Source organism: Malaclemys terrapin, chromosome 12 (genome assembly GCF_027887155.1).
Source record: "Malaclemys terrapin pileata isolate rMalTer1 chromosome 12, rMalTer1.hap1, whole genome shotgun sequence".
Lineage (NCBI taxonomy): Eukaryota > Metazoa > Chordata > Testudines > Emydidae > Malaclemys > Malaclemys terrapin.
Window position 1 is genome coordinate 31,118,703 of NC_071516.1, and position 19,974 is coordinate 31,138,676.

Below are 19,974 nucleotides of genomic sequence, written 5' to 3' on the forward strand. Positions count from 1 at the left end.
CAACCAAGGAGATCAGAGAACAACCCATCTGGCCCTAATTAGTGGATCTGAAAAGCAATTTTTTAGTAATAGGATTTAAAAGCATTTTCCGGCACAGGTGCCTTTATTAGTGCCAAAGGAAAAGTAACTGAACAACACAGGAGTATAATAGAACAGTTTGAGAGACAGACAAGTTTAAATATAACCAAGCATTAACAAAACAGAGCACTTGGTCAATAAAAGATTACCTCACCCACCTTGTCTCTCTAAAATAGAGAAAGACATTTAATACAAAGCAACTCTTAGCCAAGGTATTTACCTTTCTGTAAAACAGTGCCAGGGAGCCAGTTTTCTTTGGTTTGCTTCCTGTTGACTGATGTGATTCCTGTGCTTGATTCATACGGGAATGGTTTGGAGATGCATCAATTAAAGCTTGAGCAGTGAGAGGTACTTGTCCATGACTCTCCATTTTAGACTGCTGAGATAAATTCACTGAGATGGGAATCAAGGTGATCCCTCCAGTGTCATTTGCAATACCTGAAGACATACAGAAACACATTATTTTGCAGCCAAGCTGCATAGTTTAATTGCAAATATAATCATAATTCACAGAAACAGTTAATGTTAAAATTGTTCTGCAGTGTTTGATGTCGAAGGAACCCTTGTTTCCCGGGCAGTGCATTCATAAAGGAACTTTATCGTACTCTTGAAAATACTTAATGGGAGGGACACTGTAGATGTAAAAGATCACACTTCCGTCTAAAAGTATTGTTGGTACAAAATTTACTAGAAACATTAAATATTCCTATAACTGAAAGCTAGCAACATCTTTCTTATTTTTTTTCCAGTTTACTTTGTGCATAGTCAGTTTGACTGTTTCCCCCATTATCAGTTTCTCTCTCAAGCGTCAAAGGAGAGAGAAAGAACATAAATGTTTTTAAATCAATTTCAGAAAAAACCCCAAGACCTACTGTTTAATTAGAAAGTGTAATCGATCAGAAACAAATATTCTGAAATTGACACATTTACAATAACCTAGAGCGGACTGTCCCTTTACCAAAAGTTACTTACTGTAACTGTGGTTCTTCGAAATGTGATGCAGACATGTATTCTAGTTAGATGTGTGCATTCCCAGCGCACTGGAGCCTGCGATTTTTGCTAGCAGTACCTGTAGAGGGGCAGTGCTTGTCTCTTATGGCCCCTCCCCTGGCTATATGAGGTGGTGTCGCCTCCACCCCATTCAATTCCTTCATAACGAAATCCCATGAGAGGAGACTCCGATGCAGAGGGGACAGAGGGTGGGTCATGGAATACATGTTCGCATCATACCTTGAAGAACCACAGTTACAGTAACTGTTTCTTCTTCGAGTAGATGCAGATGTGTATTCCAGTTAGGTGACTCATAAGCACTCATAAGCGATCTGTAGGCAGGGCTCAGAGTTTACTGGAATAGGGATCACAGGACCGTCCTTCTGAGGCCTGCATCTGCTCAGGAAGATGCAGTAATAGCATAATGGTCCATAATCCTACATATAGACGACCAACTGGCCGCTCTCCAAAAGTCCAGTAAGGAAATGTCACTGAGGAATGCTATCAATGTCGCTTGCACCCTTCTGGAGTGAGCCTGTATCCGCTGAGGAGGCATAGCCAAAGTTATCTCACATAGTCTTGATATAGGATGTTATCCATCTAGAGATGGTCTGTGCAGAGACTGCTTGCCCCTTCATGCAGTCTGCATATGACACTAACAGGCAAGATGAAGCACAAAATGGCTTAGTCCTGTCCAGATAAAAGGCCTGACATCCACGGTATGGAGTCGCTGTTTCTCCAGGGAAGTGTGTGACTTAGGAAAAAACACGGGTAACTGCTTGGAAGTGGTAGGTCAGCAGGAACACCCTTTACCTCATGGAATCTAACGGGTCTAATGAACTCAATTTTTATTTAATTTTTTGAATGGGAACCATGATTATCTTTGTGGTGTTTAAAGTGAGTCTCAGACTGTCAAGCAAATGTAATGTGGCGTCGACGAGGTACGGGAGGATGTGGATTCCCTTCCTCCTGATATATACCTGACATCACCATGCATTTGGTGAAGAATCAGGAGGCAGAAGAGAGGCTAAATGGGACAATAGTATAATGAAAGTAGCATTCTCCTACCACACCAGGCAGAAATTTCCTCTGGCTCAGTAGAATCGCCACATGAATGTAAGTTCCAGAGCAGCAAATCAGCCATTCTGAGACCATGCGAGGAGGTTAGCCAAGAGTGATCATGCGAAATCTCATGTATCTGATTAATTTGTTGAGGCTGTGAAAGTTGAGAATGGGTCTCATCCATCCTTGGATTTCGGTATCAGGAAGTACTGGGAGTAAAAGCTGTGGCCCTGGTGCTCTAATGGAACTTCCTCCACCACTCCCAATGTCAACAGAAAGCTGACCTGCTTGATGAGCAGTGTCTTGTGAGAGGGGTCCCTGAAGATGGATTTGGGGGTGAGGTGTGTAGCCCCATCTGACAGGGTCTAGGACCCAGCTGTTGGAGACAACTGAGTCCCAAGCATTGCAAAAGCGGGCCAGCCTGTCCCTAAAGAGACAGAGATGGTGGAGTATTGACTGAATCAGTGCTCTGGACTAAGGAGTCAAAATGGGTGTTTAGTCAGCACTGAGAGAGGGCGTGTGGACTGTCCAAAGCCAGAGATTGACTGATTCCTCTTGTGGGACCTATCCCTCTTTCTATGGTAATCCTGCTGTTTCGGGGGAAAGGCTGTGTGAAGAAATGCTGTGGGCGATATTGTTACTGCTGTTGTGCTCCACAGTGGCATCTTTGCACGGCTGGCGTGCACACTCCCAAGGACCTCAAGGTAGCCCCAGAATCCTTAAAGGAGTGCAAAGGGTCATCAATCTTGTCCAAGAACCAGAGCTGGTGCTAAGAATAAGCAGTTTAAGCTATTGCTTAGGGCCCCAACCAGTTCAAGGGGCCCCCCTATTAATTATTGGTATGTGTTGTGTGCCATCAAGCAGCATTCTGCAACAAATGCCTGAAACTTCTCATGCAAGGCCTTGGGCAACTGGTTCTTGAATTTAGACATGGCTGACCAATTGAGGAAATCATACTTGGACAGCAAAGCTTGATTTGCTGTCACCGGCACGAGGTGCATATCATTGATCAGGAGGGCCACTCTTCCAGGGATGGCAGGCTGTAAAATGTCCACCAGTTTGTATATGGTCTCTTGGAGAAACTCTGCTTGGGCGCCCCAGGATGCAGCTACGTGGTATAAAAGGTCCTGATACATCTTAAAGACCTCCAGTATAGAAGAGGAAGATGAACCAGGCAGCATGGCATAGTCTGGCGCTGAGGACATGGGTCTTGGCTAAGACACAACTGGCTCTTGCTCCCGGGAAGACATACCCGAGAGGGAGGACTGCAGCGGCTCCACAGGGAGGAAAACCACTGATGCCTGGGCTTGCGGCTGATCTGCAGTCACCACCGTCAACCTGTCAGGTGATTCAGCTTTCAACGGGATGAGGAGCATCCCACTGAGTCCAAAGAAGCCACTGATAAGGGTAGGCACATTGGTGACCAGTAGGAAGCGCACCAGGGACCACCATCCCTATCATGGGACACATGCCAGCCCTGGAAACCATACTGGTCCACAGGTAGGCCTCAGAACTCGTCAGGTGATGTGGAGCAGGAAGATGACTATCCAGAATCGGATTCAGAAGAGCCCTGATATCTCAGGAATATGGGCAGAGCAGTACCCCAGGGAGCCAACAGGTGGTCTGAGTCATCTGTCACCCAGAACAAGGCAGGCATCAGTGCCCCTGATGAAGGCGATATCATTGATGCCAAACACAGGCAGTGTTGGTCCCGGTGCAAACAGTGGTACCGGAGTGCCCAAGTGCATCAACACTAAGGGTGATAAAAGTCTCCATTGGAACATCTGCAGTGTTGAAAGCAGATGGGCCATAGAGGGTCCTCATACCAAGGTCCCTTGTACTAACCCCAATACCAGCTCCATCCCCACCAAAGGAAGAGGTGCATCTGAATATAATGCCGATGGATACAAGAGCTCAGCGTCTCACTCCATCGGAGGGGTTATAGGTGGTGCATCTCTGGGAAAGTCCTGGATCAATGATAAGGGTTGGGACTGAAAGGTAGAGGAGATCTGTGGCTGCCTGATATGTCAATGACATGGACAAAGTATCAGCATTTCCCTCGTTGATATCGGACTCAATGGACACTTGGAGACCAGAACCAGAGTCGACAGTACATGGTTTCTGCACTTCCTACTCAGTACTGGGGAAGGGTTAGAGGTACCCATGCCATTGCGCACGGTGGAATCGGTGTTGGGACTGTCCGTGCTTATCCTGGGGGAGGCAGAGGAGTTGCCCTGTGACCTGGAATGGTCCCGATCGGTTTTAGAAGACCCCTTCCTTGGCACTGACAGAACGGCTACTACGCATCTTCAGAGAGGCGCCTGCCCTGGAATGAGAAGCAGCAGCACTCTCCAAGCCTGAGGCTGATCTTCGGCCCGAGGAGGGCCTTGGTACCAGATCAGGTTGCGTGGCCTGTTCAAGCAGAAGCTGCTTGAGACAAAGGTCCTGTGCTAACCGAGTCTGCTTCTTGAACGATCTACAGATCAAATAAGGTTCTTTAAGGTGGGCCTTGCCAACACAAAGCAAGCAATGTGTGTGGGCGTCACTGTTGGGAATGCCACTCCACAAGAAGGGCAATGTTTAAATCTCGGTTGACACTATCTACTGCCTACTAACCCTAATGATAAGACAACAATCACACAGCTCTGACTTCAGCCACAGAGGGTGAGAAGGAACTAATGGGGGGTCAGGGTAGCGCTGCCTCATATAGCCAGGGAAGGGGCCACAGCTATGTGTCACCCCTCTATAGATACTGCTAGGCAACAGTCTCCAGCTCTGGCGTGCTGGGCATACACGCACCCAACTGCAATACACATCTGTATCTACTCGAACAACAACCCTGGCACTTATATGTGCTTTTCAGTCATCAATTGAAGAGAACTGTATAAAGCAGGGTAATCATCACCCCCCCAACCCCCAATTTTACAGATAAAGAAATTAAGACAGGGTTACTCATCCAATATCACAGTGAGTCAGTGCCAGAGTCAAGAATTAAACTCGTTTCCTGATTTCCAGTCTTGTGCCTTATCCACTGGCCATGCTGCCTTTCATACCACCCCCCTAAACTCTGCATTTATCCAAGAATCACATTTTTTTTTCCTTTTTGATCACAGTTGCAAGACCAATGCTTAGAGAAATTTTCCCACTTTCTGCCAGAGTGTTTCTAGCCCTGGAAGAAGGGCCAAGTCTACCCCTAAATATTAGGTGGACATAGCTACATGGCTCCCCGGCATGAAAAATTCACACCCGAAACATGCAGTTAAGCCAGCCTAAACCCTGATATAGACACCACTAGATAAACGGAAGAATTCTTCCATCAACCTAGCTAACATCTCTCAAGGGGGTGGATTAAATACAGCAACAGAGAAATCCCTTCTGTGGCCTTAGCAAATGTCTATGCTATGGCACTACAGCAGCTTCACTGCAGAGCTGTAGCTCTGTCACTGTAGTGTAGACAAGATCTAAGTTTTAGGCCCCTAAAATCACATCCTTATCAACACATCTGGTCTCTCCATTTAATTCCTAAGTGGTTTTAGAAGCAGGTATCCCACAAACTACTAAAGTTAAAAAGGATGGCTTTATGCCAAAAGCTTGAATTCCTATAAGGCATTTGTTTCTAGCCCTATGGAACTCTAAAAGTGAACTGCAAAAGCAATTCAGACTAGGTGGTCACACTTGCGAATCCCAAAATAAAGTGCATTTGGGCATCTGATTGTGCACAGGTCACCCCATTTACTCACTAAAATTCCTATTCAAGGCTAACGGTTTGCCAGGCCTGATTGCAATTGCCAAGACTTACCGTCAATATCTTCAGCCTGTATGGTAATGATGCATCTTGTCTACAGGATTATAGTCCAGCTCAGGTCAACTCAACTCTGGTTTTATCATTTTATGAATGGGACTGAAAGCAGGGTTTGTTTAAAATACATCTTTGTCAGTCCTATCATTTCCTTCTCGGAGAGCTTTTCCAAGTTTCTGTCAGGTGGAGAAGTTTCTATGGTTCGCCCTTTATGGGCCCTTTGTATTTCCAAAACACAGATTTCCAGCTCAGCCATTGGACCACCTTGATAGTCTAGTGCAACTTGGCTGCATTACTGTCCATGACCATCTGACAGACAATGGCACCTAGATGCCTATTCTCCACGCATTGTCCTCGCATGTTACCACGGTATACAAAGCTAGAGAAACATGAAGCAGCAAGGGAGAAGCCTGGAGGACTAACAGAAGATTCACCCCCAAATCCAATTGCTTGTGTCAAGAATTAGGGCATTTTCATGCTGTGACTATGACTGAGGTGATGAAAGTTGTCTTAACGTCTGCAAAATCCAAACCAGAGGAAGCATTCTGAATTGTGGGTAGTATGATTAACCCAGATTGTCTCAGCAATGTAAAATCAAGTGTTTCTCACATGAATAATAGTCAACGTACAAATCAGATAATATAAACTGGAATTCAGGCAGAGCTGATCACTTCAACAGGAACAGTACAGGAGTGGGAGATAAAAAATGCCAACTGTACTGGGTGGCTCTCAGATGGTTTCTCTTGCTGAGGTTTTGGTTGTAACCCCAAGCACATCACATCATGTATGGAAATGGCCCTATGTCCTTCATGGCTGATGAAAGCAATGGAAAAGACAACAGGCCCATTATTGTCAAAGATTCCTAATGCCTCCTTAGTAGGGTTACCATTTGTCCGGATTCCCCCGGACATGTCCGGCTTTTTTCAGTTAAAAATAGCATCCGGGGGGAATTTGTCAATGTCCGGACTTCCCCCGCCCCCCATGCAGAGCATGCGGGGCTTACAGGGCAGCCGGCCGGATGGTGCCACTCGCACGGGCTCCGGCAGCCAGAGCCCTTCCTTCATTTCCCCCCTCCTCTCTCCTGCAACTTGAGACCACTCCCCTCCTCTCCCTCCCTCCCCACGCCCTGCATTCACAGATCGCCGGCCGTCGCCTCGGCTTCCGGCAGTCTGGAGCTCCGACCCTGCTCCCCTCCCCTGCTGCCGAGCACGCTGCTCTGCAGCACAGTAAGGGGGCCGGGGGTCAGAGAAGCGGCAGGGAGGTTCTGGGGGGGGTTCGTCAAGAGACAGGGAGCAGGGTTGGATGGGTCAGGAGTTCAGGGGGGGGCTGTCTGGGGGTTGGGGGTGTAAGGTTTTGGGCAGTCAGAGTACAGGTGGGGGGGGTCTCAGGAGGGGGCAGTTAGGGGACAAGGCACAGGGAGGCTTAGGTAGGGGGTGGGGTTCTGGAGGGCAGTTAGGAGCAGGGGTCCCAGGAGGGGGCAGTCAGGGGACAAGGAGCGAGGGGGTGTTTGGGAGTTCTGGGGGGGGGCTGTCAGGGGGCAGGAGTGGGGAGAGGGATCGGAGCAGTCAGGGGACAGGGAGCAGAGGGGTTTAGATGGGTCGGGAGTTTTGGGGGGCGCTGTCAGGGGGTGGGGAGTGGTTGGATGGGGCGTGGGAGTCCCAGGGGTCTGTCTGGGGGTGGGGATGTGGATAAGGGTTGGGGCAGTCAGGGGACAGGTAGGGGGTAGAGTCCTAGGGGGGCAGTTAGGATGTGGGGAAGGTCTCAGGAGAGGGCAGTCAGGGGACAAGGAGCAGGGAGGCTTAGGTAGGGGGTGGAGTCCTGGGGGGCAGTTAGGGGCAGGGGTCCCAGGAGGGGGCAGTCAGGGGACAAGGCGTGGGGGGGAGGGTTGGGGGTTCTGAGGGGGCAGGAAGTGGGAGGGAGTGGAAGGGGCAGGGGCGGGGCTAGGGCAGGACAGGGTCGGGGCTTGGGCGGGGCTCCTCCCGTCCTCTTTTTTGATTGTTGAAATATGGTAACCCTACTCCTTAGGGACAGCAACATACCAATGACATTTAAATAAACAGTGCTTAGGACCTTGCCCAAGAAACCATATTTGATTGTTAACACACAGTTTCTGTCTTGCCTTGAATCTCCCCTTTTAAGAGAAGGTAATTGAAAAGATAGTGATGAGCCATCTCCAGTACTGATTATACAGATTTTGATGCCTAACGTCTGGCTTCAGGCTTGTTTATGGAAACATCACTATTGATATGGATGAGCTTCTTCTAATGATGTAAAAGGTAAAGTTCACAAGCTGATTTTAATAGATTTACCAGCAGCTCTGGATAACATTGTGACTGTAAGGTCTGACTGACTTGCCTGCAAGATATTGCAGGAGTGGACTGAGGAATCTTTCAGTGGGTTTATTTCTTCTCAGAAGCATCCAGAAAGGGTAGTGCTGGGCAAACGCTTCTTCCCTTGGCCCCGCAAATGCAGGGTTCCATAGCATACCATTTGTAATCCCTTCTGTCGGACATTCCTATTAAGCCACTTGGAAAGATCAAGAGTTTGGACTACTGGGTCATCAGTATAACAATACTCAGCTCTTTGCCACCATCTATAGTCTCTTTACTCTGCCAGCATACAATACAGAGAGCTGGATGAAGATTCAAGCTGGGAAAACCTGCAGTTTTGTTTCCTGGTAAGGGGAAGGAGATGGGGATTAAGCCAACGGTGTGTCTGCATCAGCTAACAAGTGTGTAATATCTGACCTCAGGGTCTCACTGGATTTATCACTGCTCTTTGACTCAAACTGCATTGGTGACCCATAGTGCGGGTGAGTTTATCATTGATCACGGACCATTCTTCTTCGATCTGGATCTCACACAGTCATCCTCACCTTTGTTACCACCAATCGGGACAAATGTGTCCTAGGACTAATTCCTCCAGCTACTGCAGAACCCTTCTGCCTTCCTCCCAATTGCTGCAGGATGCCCCAAACACTGGACCTGAGATCAAGTCTCTACACTGGCTTCCAGTTTTCTTTTGGCTGTAATTTAAGATGTTGGTAATCATATTCAAAGCCTAAATGGTGTGGAGCCAAGGTGTTGAGAGAATACCTCTCACCCTATACACCTGTATAGCAATTAATATCTATTAAGATCAGCTGGGAGACTGCTAAAATTGAACATTCAGGGCATGATACTATGCAGTGCAGTTGTAGGGTGCTGCAAGTATAAGCACAGGTAATAAAGTAGTACAGAAAGTGCAGTGGAACGTACTCCTGTATTAGTGAGATAGACATTATGACTGCCAAGTCACTTCTGTCTAGGAGTCTTCAGAAAAGAAGACAAAGCTAAGTGTCTCAGTTGTATTCCACGGATTGCTGTGCACTGCACGATAACTTTCAAGAACATGGTTTCCCATGTTTGGCAGCCTGGCTCTCAGTCAAAGAATTTGCTTCTCTTGGCATCACAACCATATAATGGTTTCTGAATGAATTTAATTTAGAGAGCATTTGATTATTATCTTAGTTTCTGTGAATGGCATATCTAATTTTATTTTGCTCCTCTAAAGGTCGCCATGGCAATAGACCTTACAGAATATTAATCTTTAATATGCTTCTTTTTATATTAGAAATATCAGAAATTAGAGAGAGCTCCATTAAATCATCTAGTCCATTCCTCATGGGCCAGAGCAGGATTTGGGGAGTTGCCATACAGCCAACTTCAATCTGTCAGAGTCAAGTACTGTGAATCTTTCATGTATCAATTTGTTTCTAAAATCTATATCCCCTTATCCTTAAGTAAAATCACGATATACTGAGTAAACAGATAGGAAAACAGATAAGGATACAGCTATACCTGAGGACCTAAGCATATTAAATCCCAATACTTGTGTCATACATCTTCATAAGGCTTCATCTGTGATGAAGCAAAATTTGCAAAGCAACAACTTCACAAACCCTGCCCCAGCCTGCAGTGGATACATTACCAGGATAATCTGTAAGCAACAAGTCTTTGTCTAGACTCTAGTCCATGCAATAATAAGCACTAGGGATGGCAAAGCATATTTTCTCTTAATTTTTTTTTTCAAAACAATTTTCTTTAGATGTTACTTGTTCAAAATGCAAAGCCCTCCAAACTGAATCTACATTGTGTTTGATAGTACAACCAAACCCCAGAAAAAGGACATAGTAAAACATTCAGCATCATTATAAAATGCAATGAAGTAAAATGAATGGATATCTTACCATGCAGTGGGATTGTAAGTTTCTGTCCCATTGTCCCTGTTACGGTAGCTGTTGCCATGGTCAAAATTGTCTGTCCCGGTGAGAGAGAGATATTTTCAGCAGCAACGCTTGAAGCTGGGGCAATTTTCAACTTCGTTCCTTCAGAGAGAACCTTTTCTACCTGCATGTCTTTTGGGCTGTCATCGCCAAAGAGCCTTCTCTTAGCACTTCCAGCTGTAGGAGAACTGTAGCGCTCATGAACAGAGATCGGAGACAACGGCTGCATGTCTAATATGAAAGAAAGGAAAAAACATCACTACAATATGCAGCAGTTTAATAGAAACACAATGTCCAAAATGAGAGAACTACTAGTCCCCAAGCTACAAAACAGAAGTCAGAATCACAAGAAACCTTCCACTGACAGAACAGTAGCACCATAATACCCAGATCAAAGTCCTCTAGCCCTTCAATTGCTTCCCCTTATTCTCCACTATTCCCAAACCATTTCATTTGATTGACAATATGTTTGGATTCTTAGCCGCTGGAAAGCAATGGAGACCTCTTCCTCCTCCAGTCGCATCTTTCCTGAGCTCTAGCTGCTTGGACATCTTGTTTCTCTGTCTCTTCCTCTTTAATCCCCTCGCCACTACTCAGCTTGAATCCTCCCTCTCTTTGCTCATTCCCTTATCTCTATTTCTTCTCACAAACTCTGCTCACTTTAACTGCTTCCATTCATGCTATTGGGCAGCGGCAAAACTGATCAGTACAATATCAGTTTCACTCTTCTGATCCATGGAACCCTTTGGAAGCACAAGATAATCTCCTGCTGCTCAAGACACTACATGGTGTGTGTTCCTCTCCATCCCACAAAGCAGAAGAGTTTCTGGGTAAACAGCAAAGTGAAACTGGCTAAAAACTTGGAAGTTTCACTCTGCTACTAGCTTTCACCCACTCCCAGCGGACAATTCCTTGTCAGCAGAGGCAGGTGCATTTTTTCAAGCTCTGCTCTTCTCCCCTTCAGTATGCTTTTTTACTTTCTGTAAATTTCTTTGAATGGTAACGACAAGTCATACAGCCCAGTGCACAGAACTGTTTGCCTTTTTGTGAAAAAACAGCAATCCCAAGTTGTTGGTTGTGGGTTTTTTTGTTTTTTGTTTTGGTTAAAAATAAGTGTCCATTTAAGAACTAATGAGATATAGAGGATAGTATTTTTTTAAAAAGAAATTGACCTATCAAATCTGAGAATGGAGGCATAAAGATAGAAAATACAGGACAGAACCAAACTTCATAGTGAACCACTGAATAGATTAGAACAGCAGGAGAAGCAGAGCTACCAGCTGTCAAGGATTACAGCTACACCATCTGAATCAGTATAGACAACCCTAGAAAAGGCACAAAGGTAAATATTACTCTGATTCAAGGTAGGCAATGTGGACATAAACACACTGGATGGAAGCACAAGCAATTGAGTGTTATGGAGACAAAGCCATAGAGTTAGGGAGAAGATTTCCAGACAAAAAGTTTGAAAAGACAAATGACTAAGATTCTAAGCAAATGCACCCAGGATTTCTCTATGTATTACTATGAATGGTTTGAAATACTATATACTACAAACACATCAGAAGCTCTCAACTTACCCCGTCGTAAACTTCCACCAAGATCTGTGCGAACCTCTTTCACCCGGGGATGCACAATAGGCGATACTGGCATCATAGGGAGGTGCCCTAGTCCACTTCCTCCATTACCGGCTTCAAAATTACTTGGGTATATTACCTGGGATATAAGAGATGCCAGTTTAAGAATAAATAATCTTTGCCTCTTCATACCATCTACCATTATTAAAAAGGGTGTCAGAGAACACCGTGTCTTAGTTTTTATAATTATTTCACTACTAGATAAATTGTTGCATTTGATTAATATCCTATGCAAAATATCAGTCCTGGAAAACGAATACACTTGCATTTTCTGATATTTATTTTCCCTTCAACATACTTCTTCACAGGTTGGGACCTTGTTTTCTGAGGCTTGTAGAGCTTTCCATAGGGCAGAGTCGCTGGTCCAGGCTAGACTCTCCAAAATCTGTTCTTCAATGTTGTTGAGGTGCTTCACCATGTCTCTGGAGAGTCCTTCCTCAGACCGAATCAATACTTCAATCACCTAAAGGGAAGCAAGGCAATTTAATCAGCCATGCTAAAAGCAAAACCACCTCACCTATCCTTAACTCTCCTCTGACCGAATGCTAGCGGTAGCACCCTGGTCACTTGCTGCAGCAAGTTCAATTGCTGCAGCTCAGAAAAGGTTGCTGGCACAACTGGGAACAATTAGCTATTTTCTGTTGGTGGATTATGAGTACCTGGGTGGTAATTACTAGACTATTGATACAACTGGCAGTAACTGGGAGAATATAATTGGGAGGAACAGGAAGCAGGAGGGGGAGCTCAGAAGGTGAGCTGTACAAAGGAGAGAAGCAGTGTGGAAAGCTCCTACTGCAATATGCCTGCGTCATGTTCTGTTTAAAAAAGAACTATGGAATAAAAGATACATGTAATAAAACGAAAATGGCCTGGGTGTGTTTATGACAGTGAGACTATGGGAACAGGCTAAAAAGTATGGTACACTCATCAACTGACTATTCATTTCAGGTCCAATTCAACCCTCCCTCCTTGTTTTTAAAAGTTCCAACTTCTATTACATACCTTGCATGTTTCTGCTCCTCTTCCTGATACCTCTGCTCATCCCACACACTCCCCTCACCCCAAAACACACCATCTTGCCATAGCTGGTGCAAAAGCATTCTATGCTGGAATCCTGTGGCCTGGAATAGCTTCCCTACATCAATTCTCCATCTGATTCCAAGTCTCAGAGGGCCTGTGTTATACAGGAGTTCAGACTAGAGGATCATAATGGTCCCTTCTGGCCTTAGAATCTATGAAGACATTTTCTGCTTTCTCATAGATCTGTTTCTTTCTCCCTCTCCTCCTTCATCTTCAGTAGGCGAAAATATAGTTTAGTACTTCACAGAATTTTAAGATCCAGTATAAAAGGCTTCATAAGAAATGGTGATTACACTGCTCTACAGCAAAAATGCTTCTGAAATAAATGTAGTCAAACTTTACTAATTCTGGGTCACTGAGAACAAAAATGATGCTTAAAATTGTTGATTGGCTCTAGTTTTCAAGATATGCTATTGGGTCAGTATATACGACCCTTGACTTGGGAATGGCGGAGGATAAGTGAGTTATAAAGGGAAGGGATCTCAATTTAAACCAGAAATGACTAAAATACATCTTTGACTGGATCTATGAATAAATCTATGACTGGGTTTGGACAGTACTTGCTTTTTAGGCAAAACAATGAATGATGCAATCTGAAGCTGGTATTGCTTCATACATGATATGAATTGCATTATGTTATTCCTAGAAGTCATGGATGATGCAATCATAACGAAGCTTACATCACTCTGCTGAACAAATTGCCCTATATCAGCTCTAGAAATCATACAGTGTCGTGCTCTCTTATTTGTCAGTGTTTGATTTTGCAAAGGGACACATTTCTGTTTAGCCAAAGTGAGCAGAGATGCTTCATACTTGTGTGAACAGTGCAGATAACTTCTGCTATGTTTGTGGTGAAGTGACTTTTGCATCACAAAAGCGCAGTATAACCACTATGGTTAAGAAAGCCTATCACCTTTATTTTGGCTGCAAAATTGGAGATCAGGACAAGAGGTGGGCCCCACACATATGCTGCAACACTTGTGCAACAAATCTTCGACAGTGGTAGAACAGGAAAAGAAAGTCTATGCCTTTTGCAGTGCCAATGATTTGGAGAGAGCCAACAGATCATACCAGCAATTGTTACTTCTGCATGGTGCCTCCAGTTGGGAAAGGTGTGTCAAAGAAGAAAAAGTGGACTGTGCATTATCCAAACATTCCATCAGCTATACGCCCAGTACCCCACGGAGAAGGACTGCCGGTTCCTGATGCACCAGAATCATTCTCACTTGAGTCAGACGAGGAAGAGGAAGAGGATGTAACTTCTGGTCCTGAACCATCAATGTCACAGGACCCACATTTTCTCCCATCCTCCTCCTCTGAACCACACCTCATAACACAAGGTGAACTGAATGACCTTGTCAGGGATTTGGAACTACCCAAGAGTAAGGCAGAGCTGTTGGGCTCCAGACTACAGCAGTGGAATCTCCTGGCAGGTGATGTTAGGGTTTCCATGTTCCGTGACCGTCAAAAGGATCTTGTCCCATTCTTCTTCATGGAAGGTGATCTTGTAGCCTGCAACAACATCGATGGTGTGATGGCAGCCCTCAACATCGTTCACGATCCAGATGAGTGGAGACTGTTCATTGATTCATCGAAGACGAGTCTTAAAGCTGTTTTACTGCATAATGGCAATGTTTTGCCATCAATTCCAGTTGGTCATGCAGTCCACATGAAGGAAACCTATGACAACATGAAACAACTTTTGAGGTGCATAAACTATGACCAACATCAGTGGTAGCTTTGTGGCGATTTGAAGGTTGTTGCTCTCTTGCTTGGTCTGCAGACTGGATACACAAAGTACTGCTGTTTTCTCTGCGAGTGGGATAGTCATGCAAGAGATTCCCACTACATCAAGAAAAATTGGCCACTCCGACAGTCATTGGAGCCTGGGAGGAAAAGTGTTCAGCATCCACCACTTGTTGAATCAAGGAAGATTTTGTTACCACCCTTACACATCAGGCTGGGTCTGATGAAGAACTTTGTCAAGGCCATTGACAAAACACAAGCAGCTTTCACGTACCTCTGTGGAAAATTTCCAAGGTTAAGTGAAGCTAAGATAAAGGAAGGTGTCTTTGTTGGTCCTCAGATTCGTGAACTTCTTCGAGATGATGCATTTGACCATGCACTGCGTGGCAAGGAAAAGACGGCATGGAAAGCCTTCCAGTTAGTGGCAATAAATTTTCTCGGAAACAACAAGGCAGACAACTACAGGTTGTTGGTGGAAAACCTCCTCAAGGCGTACAAAAGTCTTGGTTGCAACATGTCACTAAAGATACATTTTTTGCACTCTCATCTAGATTTTTTTTCCACTGAACTGCGGAGGAGTGAGCGACGAGCACGGCGAGCCATTTCACCAGGACATTGCAACAATGGAGAAACGCTATCAGGCCAAATGGAGCCCATTAATGCTTGCAGACTATTGCTGGATAGTGACAAGAGATGCTCCATTTAATGAATACAAGAGACAAGCCAAGAAGCGCTGAGTAGACACTGAATAGGACTAAACTATGTACATAATAGTTTTTTGCCTTTTGTTTCATAATAAATTTTATTTATATAACCCTTTTGCTGATTTTTAAAGTGTTACATAAACAGGACAGGTGAAATATTATCAGGTAAAGCAACCATAAACACATGAAAAGACCTAGGTTTACAATTTATGATTAAAACTCTATCTACACAATATACATAGACATAAAATGTAAAAACTTAAATATCTTAGAAACAGTAGCCAATCAGTTGTTTTAATTGTCATATTTGAATTCAGCACATAAAAATACAAAATAAATAGCACATTTTTATCTCTGAAGCAGACGACTTCTCAAAAATTGTAGACCAGTGTTATATATATGTACACCATCATTTCCAGTTTACAATTAGATTTAAATTTAGTTTTTAATTGATGCTCTTCCACTTTATAACTAGGTGATGTTCACAAATACCATTACCAATCAATTTAAAGCTTCATTTGAAAAAAGGTTAAAGCCCTTAAGGTTGTGAAGCTAGCTTTACAAAGAACAACCTGACACGACAGATATTAGTCACGTCACTTAATGCACTGAGACAATACAGTGGTGAGTGTGGTTTAAGAGCCTATATCAAATAGAAAATGTGATTCAAGTGTAAACCAATGCTGTGGAAGAGAAAGTTACTCACCTTGTGCAGTAATGTAGGTTCTTCGAGATGTGTGTCCCTGTGGGTGCTCGACTTTAGGTGTTCGTGCGCCCCTGTGCTCGTAATCAGAGATTTTTGGTAGCAGAGCCCAGTTGGGTTGCACATGTGCGGCCCCCATCTAGCACTGCTTGAAGCGGTTAACTGGTGCTGGCTTTATTCCTTCTCTCCTGCAACGACTAAGTAATAAACCCAAAGCAGAGGGTAAGAGGGAGGGTAGTGGAGCATTCACAGGGGGACACATCTCGAAGAACCTCCGTTACTGCACAAGGTGAGTAACTTTCTCTCCTTCAAGTGCTGTCCCTGTGGGTGCTCCACTTTAAGTGACTTCAGAGCAGTGCCCTCCGGTGGAAGGAGGGTCTTTGGAGTTGAAGCTGTGAGAGCAGACAGTACAGTGAGTCCAAAAGAGGCATCGGACATTGCCAGTTATCTTAATGCGTAGTGCTGCGTAAAGGTATGGACTGAGGCCCAGGTTGCAGCCCAACAGTGATGGGCACGTTGTTAAGGAAAGCAACAGAGGTCAATAGGGCTCTGGTGGAATGCGTGCGAATCCTCAAAGGAGGCTGTCGGTCACACTGATGGTATATAAGAACGGACATACTGGGTCAGACCAAAGGTCCATCTAGCCCAGTATCCTGTCTTCCAATAGTGGCTAATGCCAGGTGCTCCAGAGGGAAGGAACAGCAAATCATCAAGTGATCCATCAAGTGATAGCATAGAATTATGCAATCAGAGATCCACTTGGAGAGCCTCTGTTTGGATATGGCACTCCCTTTGGAGCGTTCATTGATGGAGATGAACAGTCTGGCTGATTTATGAAATGATCCTGTTCTGGCTATATAAAAGGCCAGTGCCCTCCCTACGTCGAGAGTATGAAGTGTGGACTGCCCTCCATCCTCGTGGGGTTTGGGGTAAAATGTCGGTAGGTAAATGGATTGATTAAGGTGGAAGGCTGAGATGACTTTAGGTAAAAACTTGGGGTGCCGTCTCAGGGATACTTTATCTTTAAAAAAAAGTGTATGGGGGGGTGGTCCGCCATGAGACCACCCACCTCTCCTACACGTCTGGTAGATGTAACGGTCACTAGAAATGCTACCCTCATGGAAAGGTGTAGTAGTGAGCATGTAGCTATGGGTTCAAATGGGGAACCAGTGACGGCCCGAAGGACTAGGCGGAGGTCCCATGGTGTAGTAGGATAAGACGGTTACTTACCTTCTGTAACTGTTGTTCTTCGAGATGTGTTGTTCACGTCCATTACACATTAGGTGTGCGCGCGCCGCGTGCACGGACGTCGGAAACTTTTTCCCTTAGCGGCTCCCGTCGGGCCGGCGGGGCCCCCACCTTCCCGCCAGAGCGGCGCCCCGCTCCAGGGTATATATATCCCTGCCGACCCGACCCCTCCGGTTCCTTCTTGCCGGAGACTCCGACAGAGGGGAAGGAGGGTGGGAAGTGTAATGGACGTGAACAACACATCTCGAAGAACAACAGTTACAGAAGGTAAGTAACCGTCTTTTCTTCTTCGAGTGATTGTTCACGTCCATTACACATTAGGTGATTCCCAAGCTTACCATTGGAGGTGGGTAGGAGTCAAGGTACAACTGACTGTAACACAGCCCGGCCGACCATCGCGTCCTCTCTGGTCTGATGATGGATCGCGTAGTGGGCTGTGAACGTATGTATGGACGACCAGGTGGCTGCCTTACAGATCTCCTGGATCGGGACCTGCGCCAAGTAGGCCCTTGAGGACGCTTGGGCTCTAGTCGAATGGGCCCGGATCTCCGGGGCCGGAACATTGGCGAGTTCATAACAAGTGCGTATACAATGCACAATCCATGCCGACAAGCGCTGTGTCGAGATAGGCAAGCCTTTCATACGTTCCGCAATCGCAATGAACAGCTGGGGTGTTCTGCGGAACGACCTGGTCCGCTCCAGGTAAAATGCCAACGCCCTTCGGACATCCAGGGTATGTAGGCTGCGGTGGTGAGGGTCCGTATGGGGTTTTGGAAAAAACACCGGTAGGCAAATGTCTTGCCCCATGTGAAACTGTGATACCACCTTTGGGAGGAATTTGGGGTGCGGCCTAAGTTGCACCTTATCTTTATGGAACACTGTATAGGGTGGTTCCGACAAGAGGGCCCTCAATTCCGATACCCTTCTGGCCGACGTGATGGCCACGAGAAACGCCACCTTCCACGAGAGGTGCGTGAGGGAGCAAGTGGCCAGGGGCTCAAAGGGAGGACTCATGAGTTTATTTAGGACTAGGTTCAGAGACCACGTCGGAACCGGCGGGCGTGAGTAGGGAAATACCCTTTCCAGCCCTTTGAGGAATCGGGCCACTGTGGGGTTGGAGAATACTGACACTCCCAACTCTCCCGGATGGAAAGCCGAAATAGCGGCTAAGTGAACTCTAATTGAGGCGGGCGCAAGCCCTTGATTCTTAAGGTGCAGTAAATAGTCCAAGATGGACGGGACCGAGGCCTGTAAAGGTTGTATGCGTTGAGGCTCACACCAGTGGGAGAACCTTTTCCACTTCGCCAGGTATGTTGCCCTTGTAGAGGGCTTCCTACTATTAAGGAGGATTTGCTGAACCTGGTGAGAGCACCTGTGTTCTGCATCGTTCAGCCAGAGAGATACCATGCTGTGAGATGAAGCGAGGACAGGTTCAGGTGGAGTAGGCGACCTTTGTCTTGCGTGACTAGGTCGCGATGGAGGGGAAGGGTGATTGGATCGGCTATGGACAGTTCCAGCAGGGACGTGAACCAATGCTGGCGAGGCCAGGCCGGGGCAATAAGTATGATCGTTGCCCTGTCCCTGCGGGTCTTGAGAAGAACCTTGTGTATAAGTGGAAATGGAGGGAAGGCATATTTTAGGCTCCCTCCCCATGGGATCATGAAAGCATCTGCTAATGATCCCGGGCTGAGGTTCTGGAACGAGCAGAACTGAGGGCATTGGCTGTTGTCCCTGGTGGCGAATAGATCCACCCGGGGAAAACCCCACCTCCGGAAGATCGAATGCAGGACGTCTCCTCTCAGCGTCCATTCGTGCATTTGGTAGGATCGGCTGAGGCGGTCTGCTAAGCCGTTTTGAATTCCCGGAAGATACGTCGCGATGAGGTGTATCGCATGGGCTATACAGAAGTTCCATAATTGGAGTGCCTCGTGACAGAGGGGAGAAGACCGGGACCCGCCCTGCTTGTTTATGTAGAACATGGCGGTAGTGTTGTCCGTCAGGATTGCCACGCTGTGACCTTTTAGGGAGGCGTGGAAGGTCTGGCAGGCGAGGCGAACCGCTCTTAGCTCCTTCAGATTGATGTGAAGCAGCTTGTCCTCTTTGGACCACAGCCCTTGGGTCCGCAGTTCCCCCAGGTGCGCCCCCCAACCCATGTCTGATGCATCTGTCACTAATGTCAGAGTGGGTTGTGCGGCAGCAAAGGGGATCCCCTCGCATACCTGCTGGCGATCGAGCCACCAGCGTAGCGAGCTGAGTACCTGGTTCGGGATCGTGACTACTTGATCCAATGGGTCTCTGTTGGGGCGATGCGTGTGGGCGAACCACAACTGTAACGGCCGGAGCCTCAGCCGGGCATGTCCGACCAAGTGTGTGCAAGCTGCCATATGCCCCAGAAGCTGCATGCAACACCTTGCCGTTGTCGTGGGAAATTTTTGGACCGAGCTTACGGCCCCGTGAATTGACATGAACCGTGCCTCTGGTAAACTCGCTCGCGCGGTTACCAAGTCCAGGGTAGCACCTATGAAGTCCAGCCTCTGTGTGGGGACTAACGTGGATTTCGGCACGTTGACCCGGAGGCCGAGCTTGTCGAACGTCTGCAAGGCCATCGTTACGTGAGATCGGACTTCGGCCTCCGACCTGCCCGCGAGTAGCCAATCGTCCAG

General features: G+C 46.3%; 1 protein-coding gene across 4 annotated transcripts in view; it reads right to left on the bottom strand.

Annotated features, from left to right (window-relative positions):
* The window catches only part of RBL1 (RB transcriptional corepressor like 1), an 83,307-nt gene that overhangs the window by 20,672 nt on the left and 42,661 nt on the right, over positions 1–19,974 (bottom strand). For all 4 annotated transcript variants that reach the window (XM_054045452.1, XM_054045451.1, XM_054045450.1 and 1 more), the window contains 4 exons: positions 12,129–12,293; positions 11,774–11,909; positions 10,158–10,424; positions 299–516 (listed from right to left, as the gene is read on the bottom strand). In XM_054045452.1, coding sequence (XP_053901427.1) covers positions 299–516; positions 10,158–10,424; positions 11,774–11,909; positions 12,129–12,293 — 786 coding nt within the window. The remainder of the gene's footprint in view (positions 1–298; positions 517–10,157; positions 10,425–11,773; positions 11,910–12,128; positions 12,294–19,974) is intronic.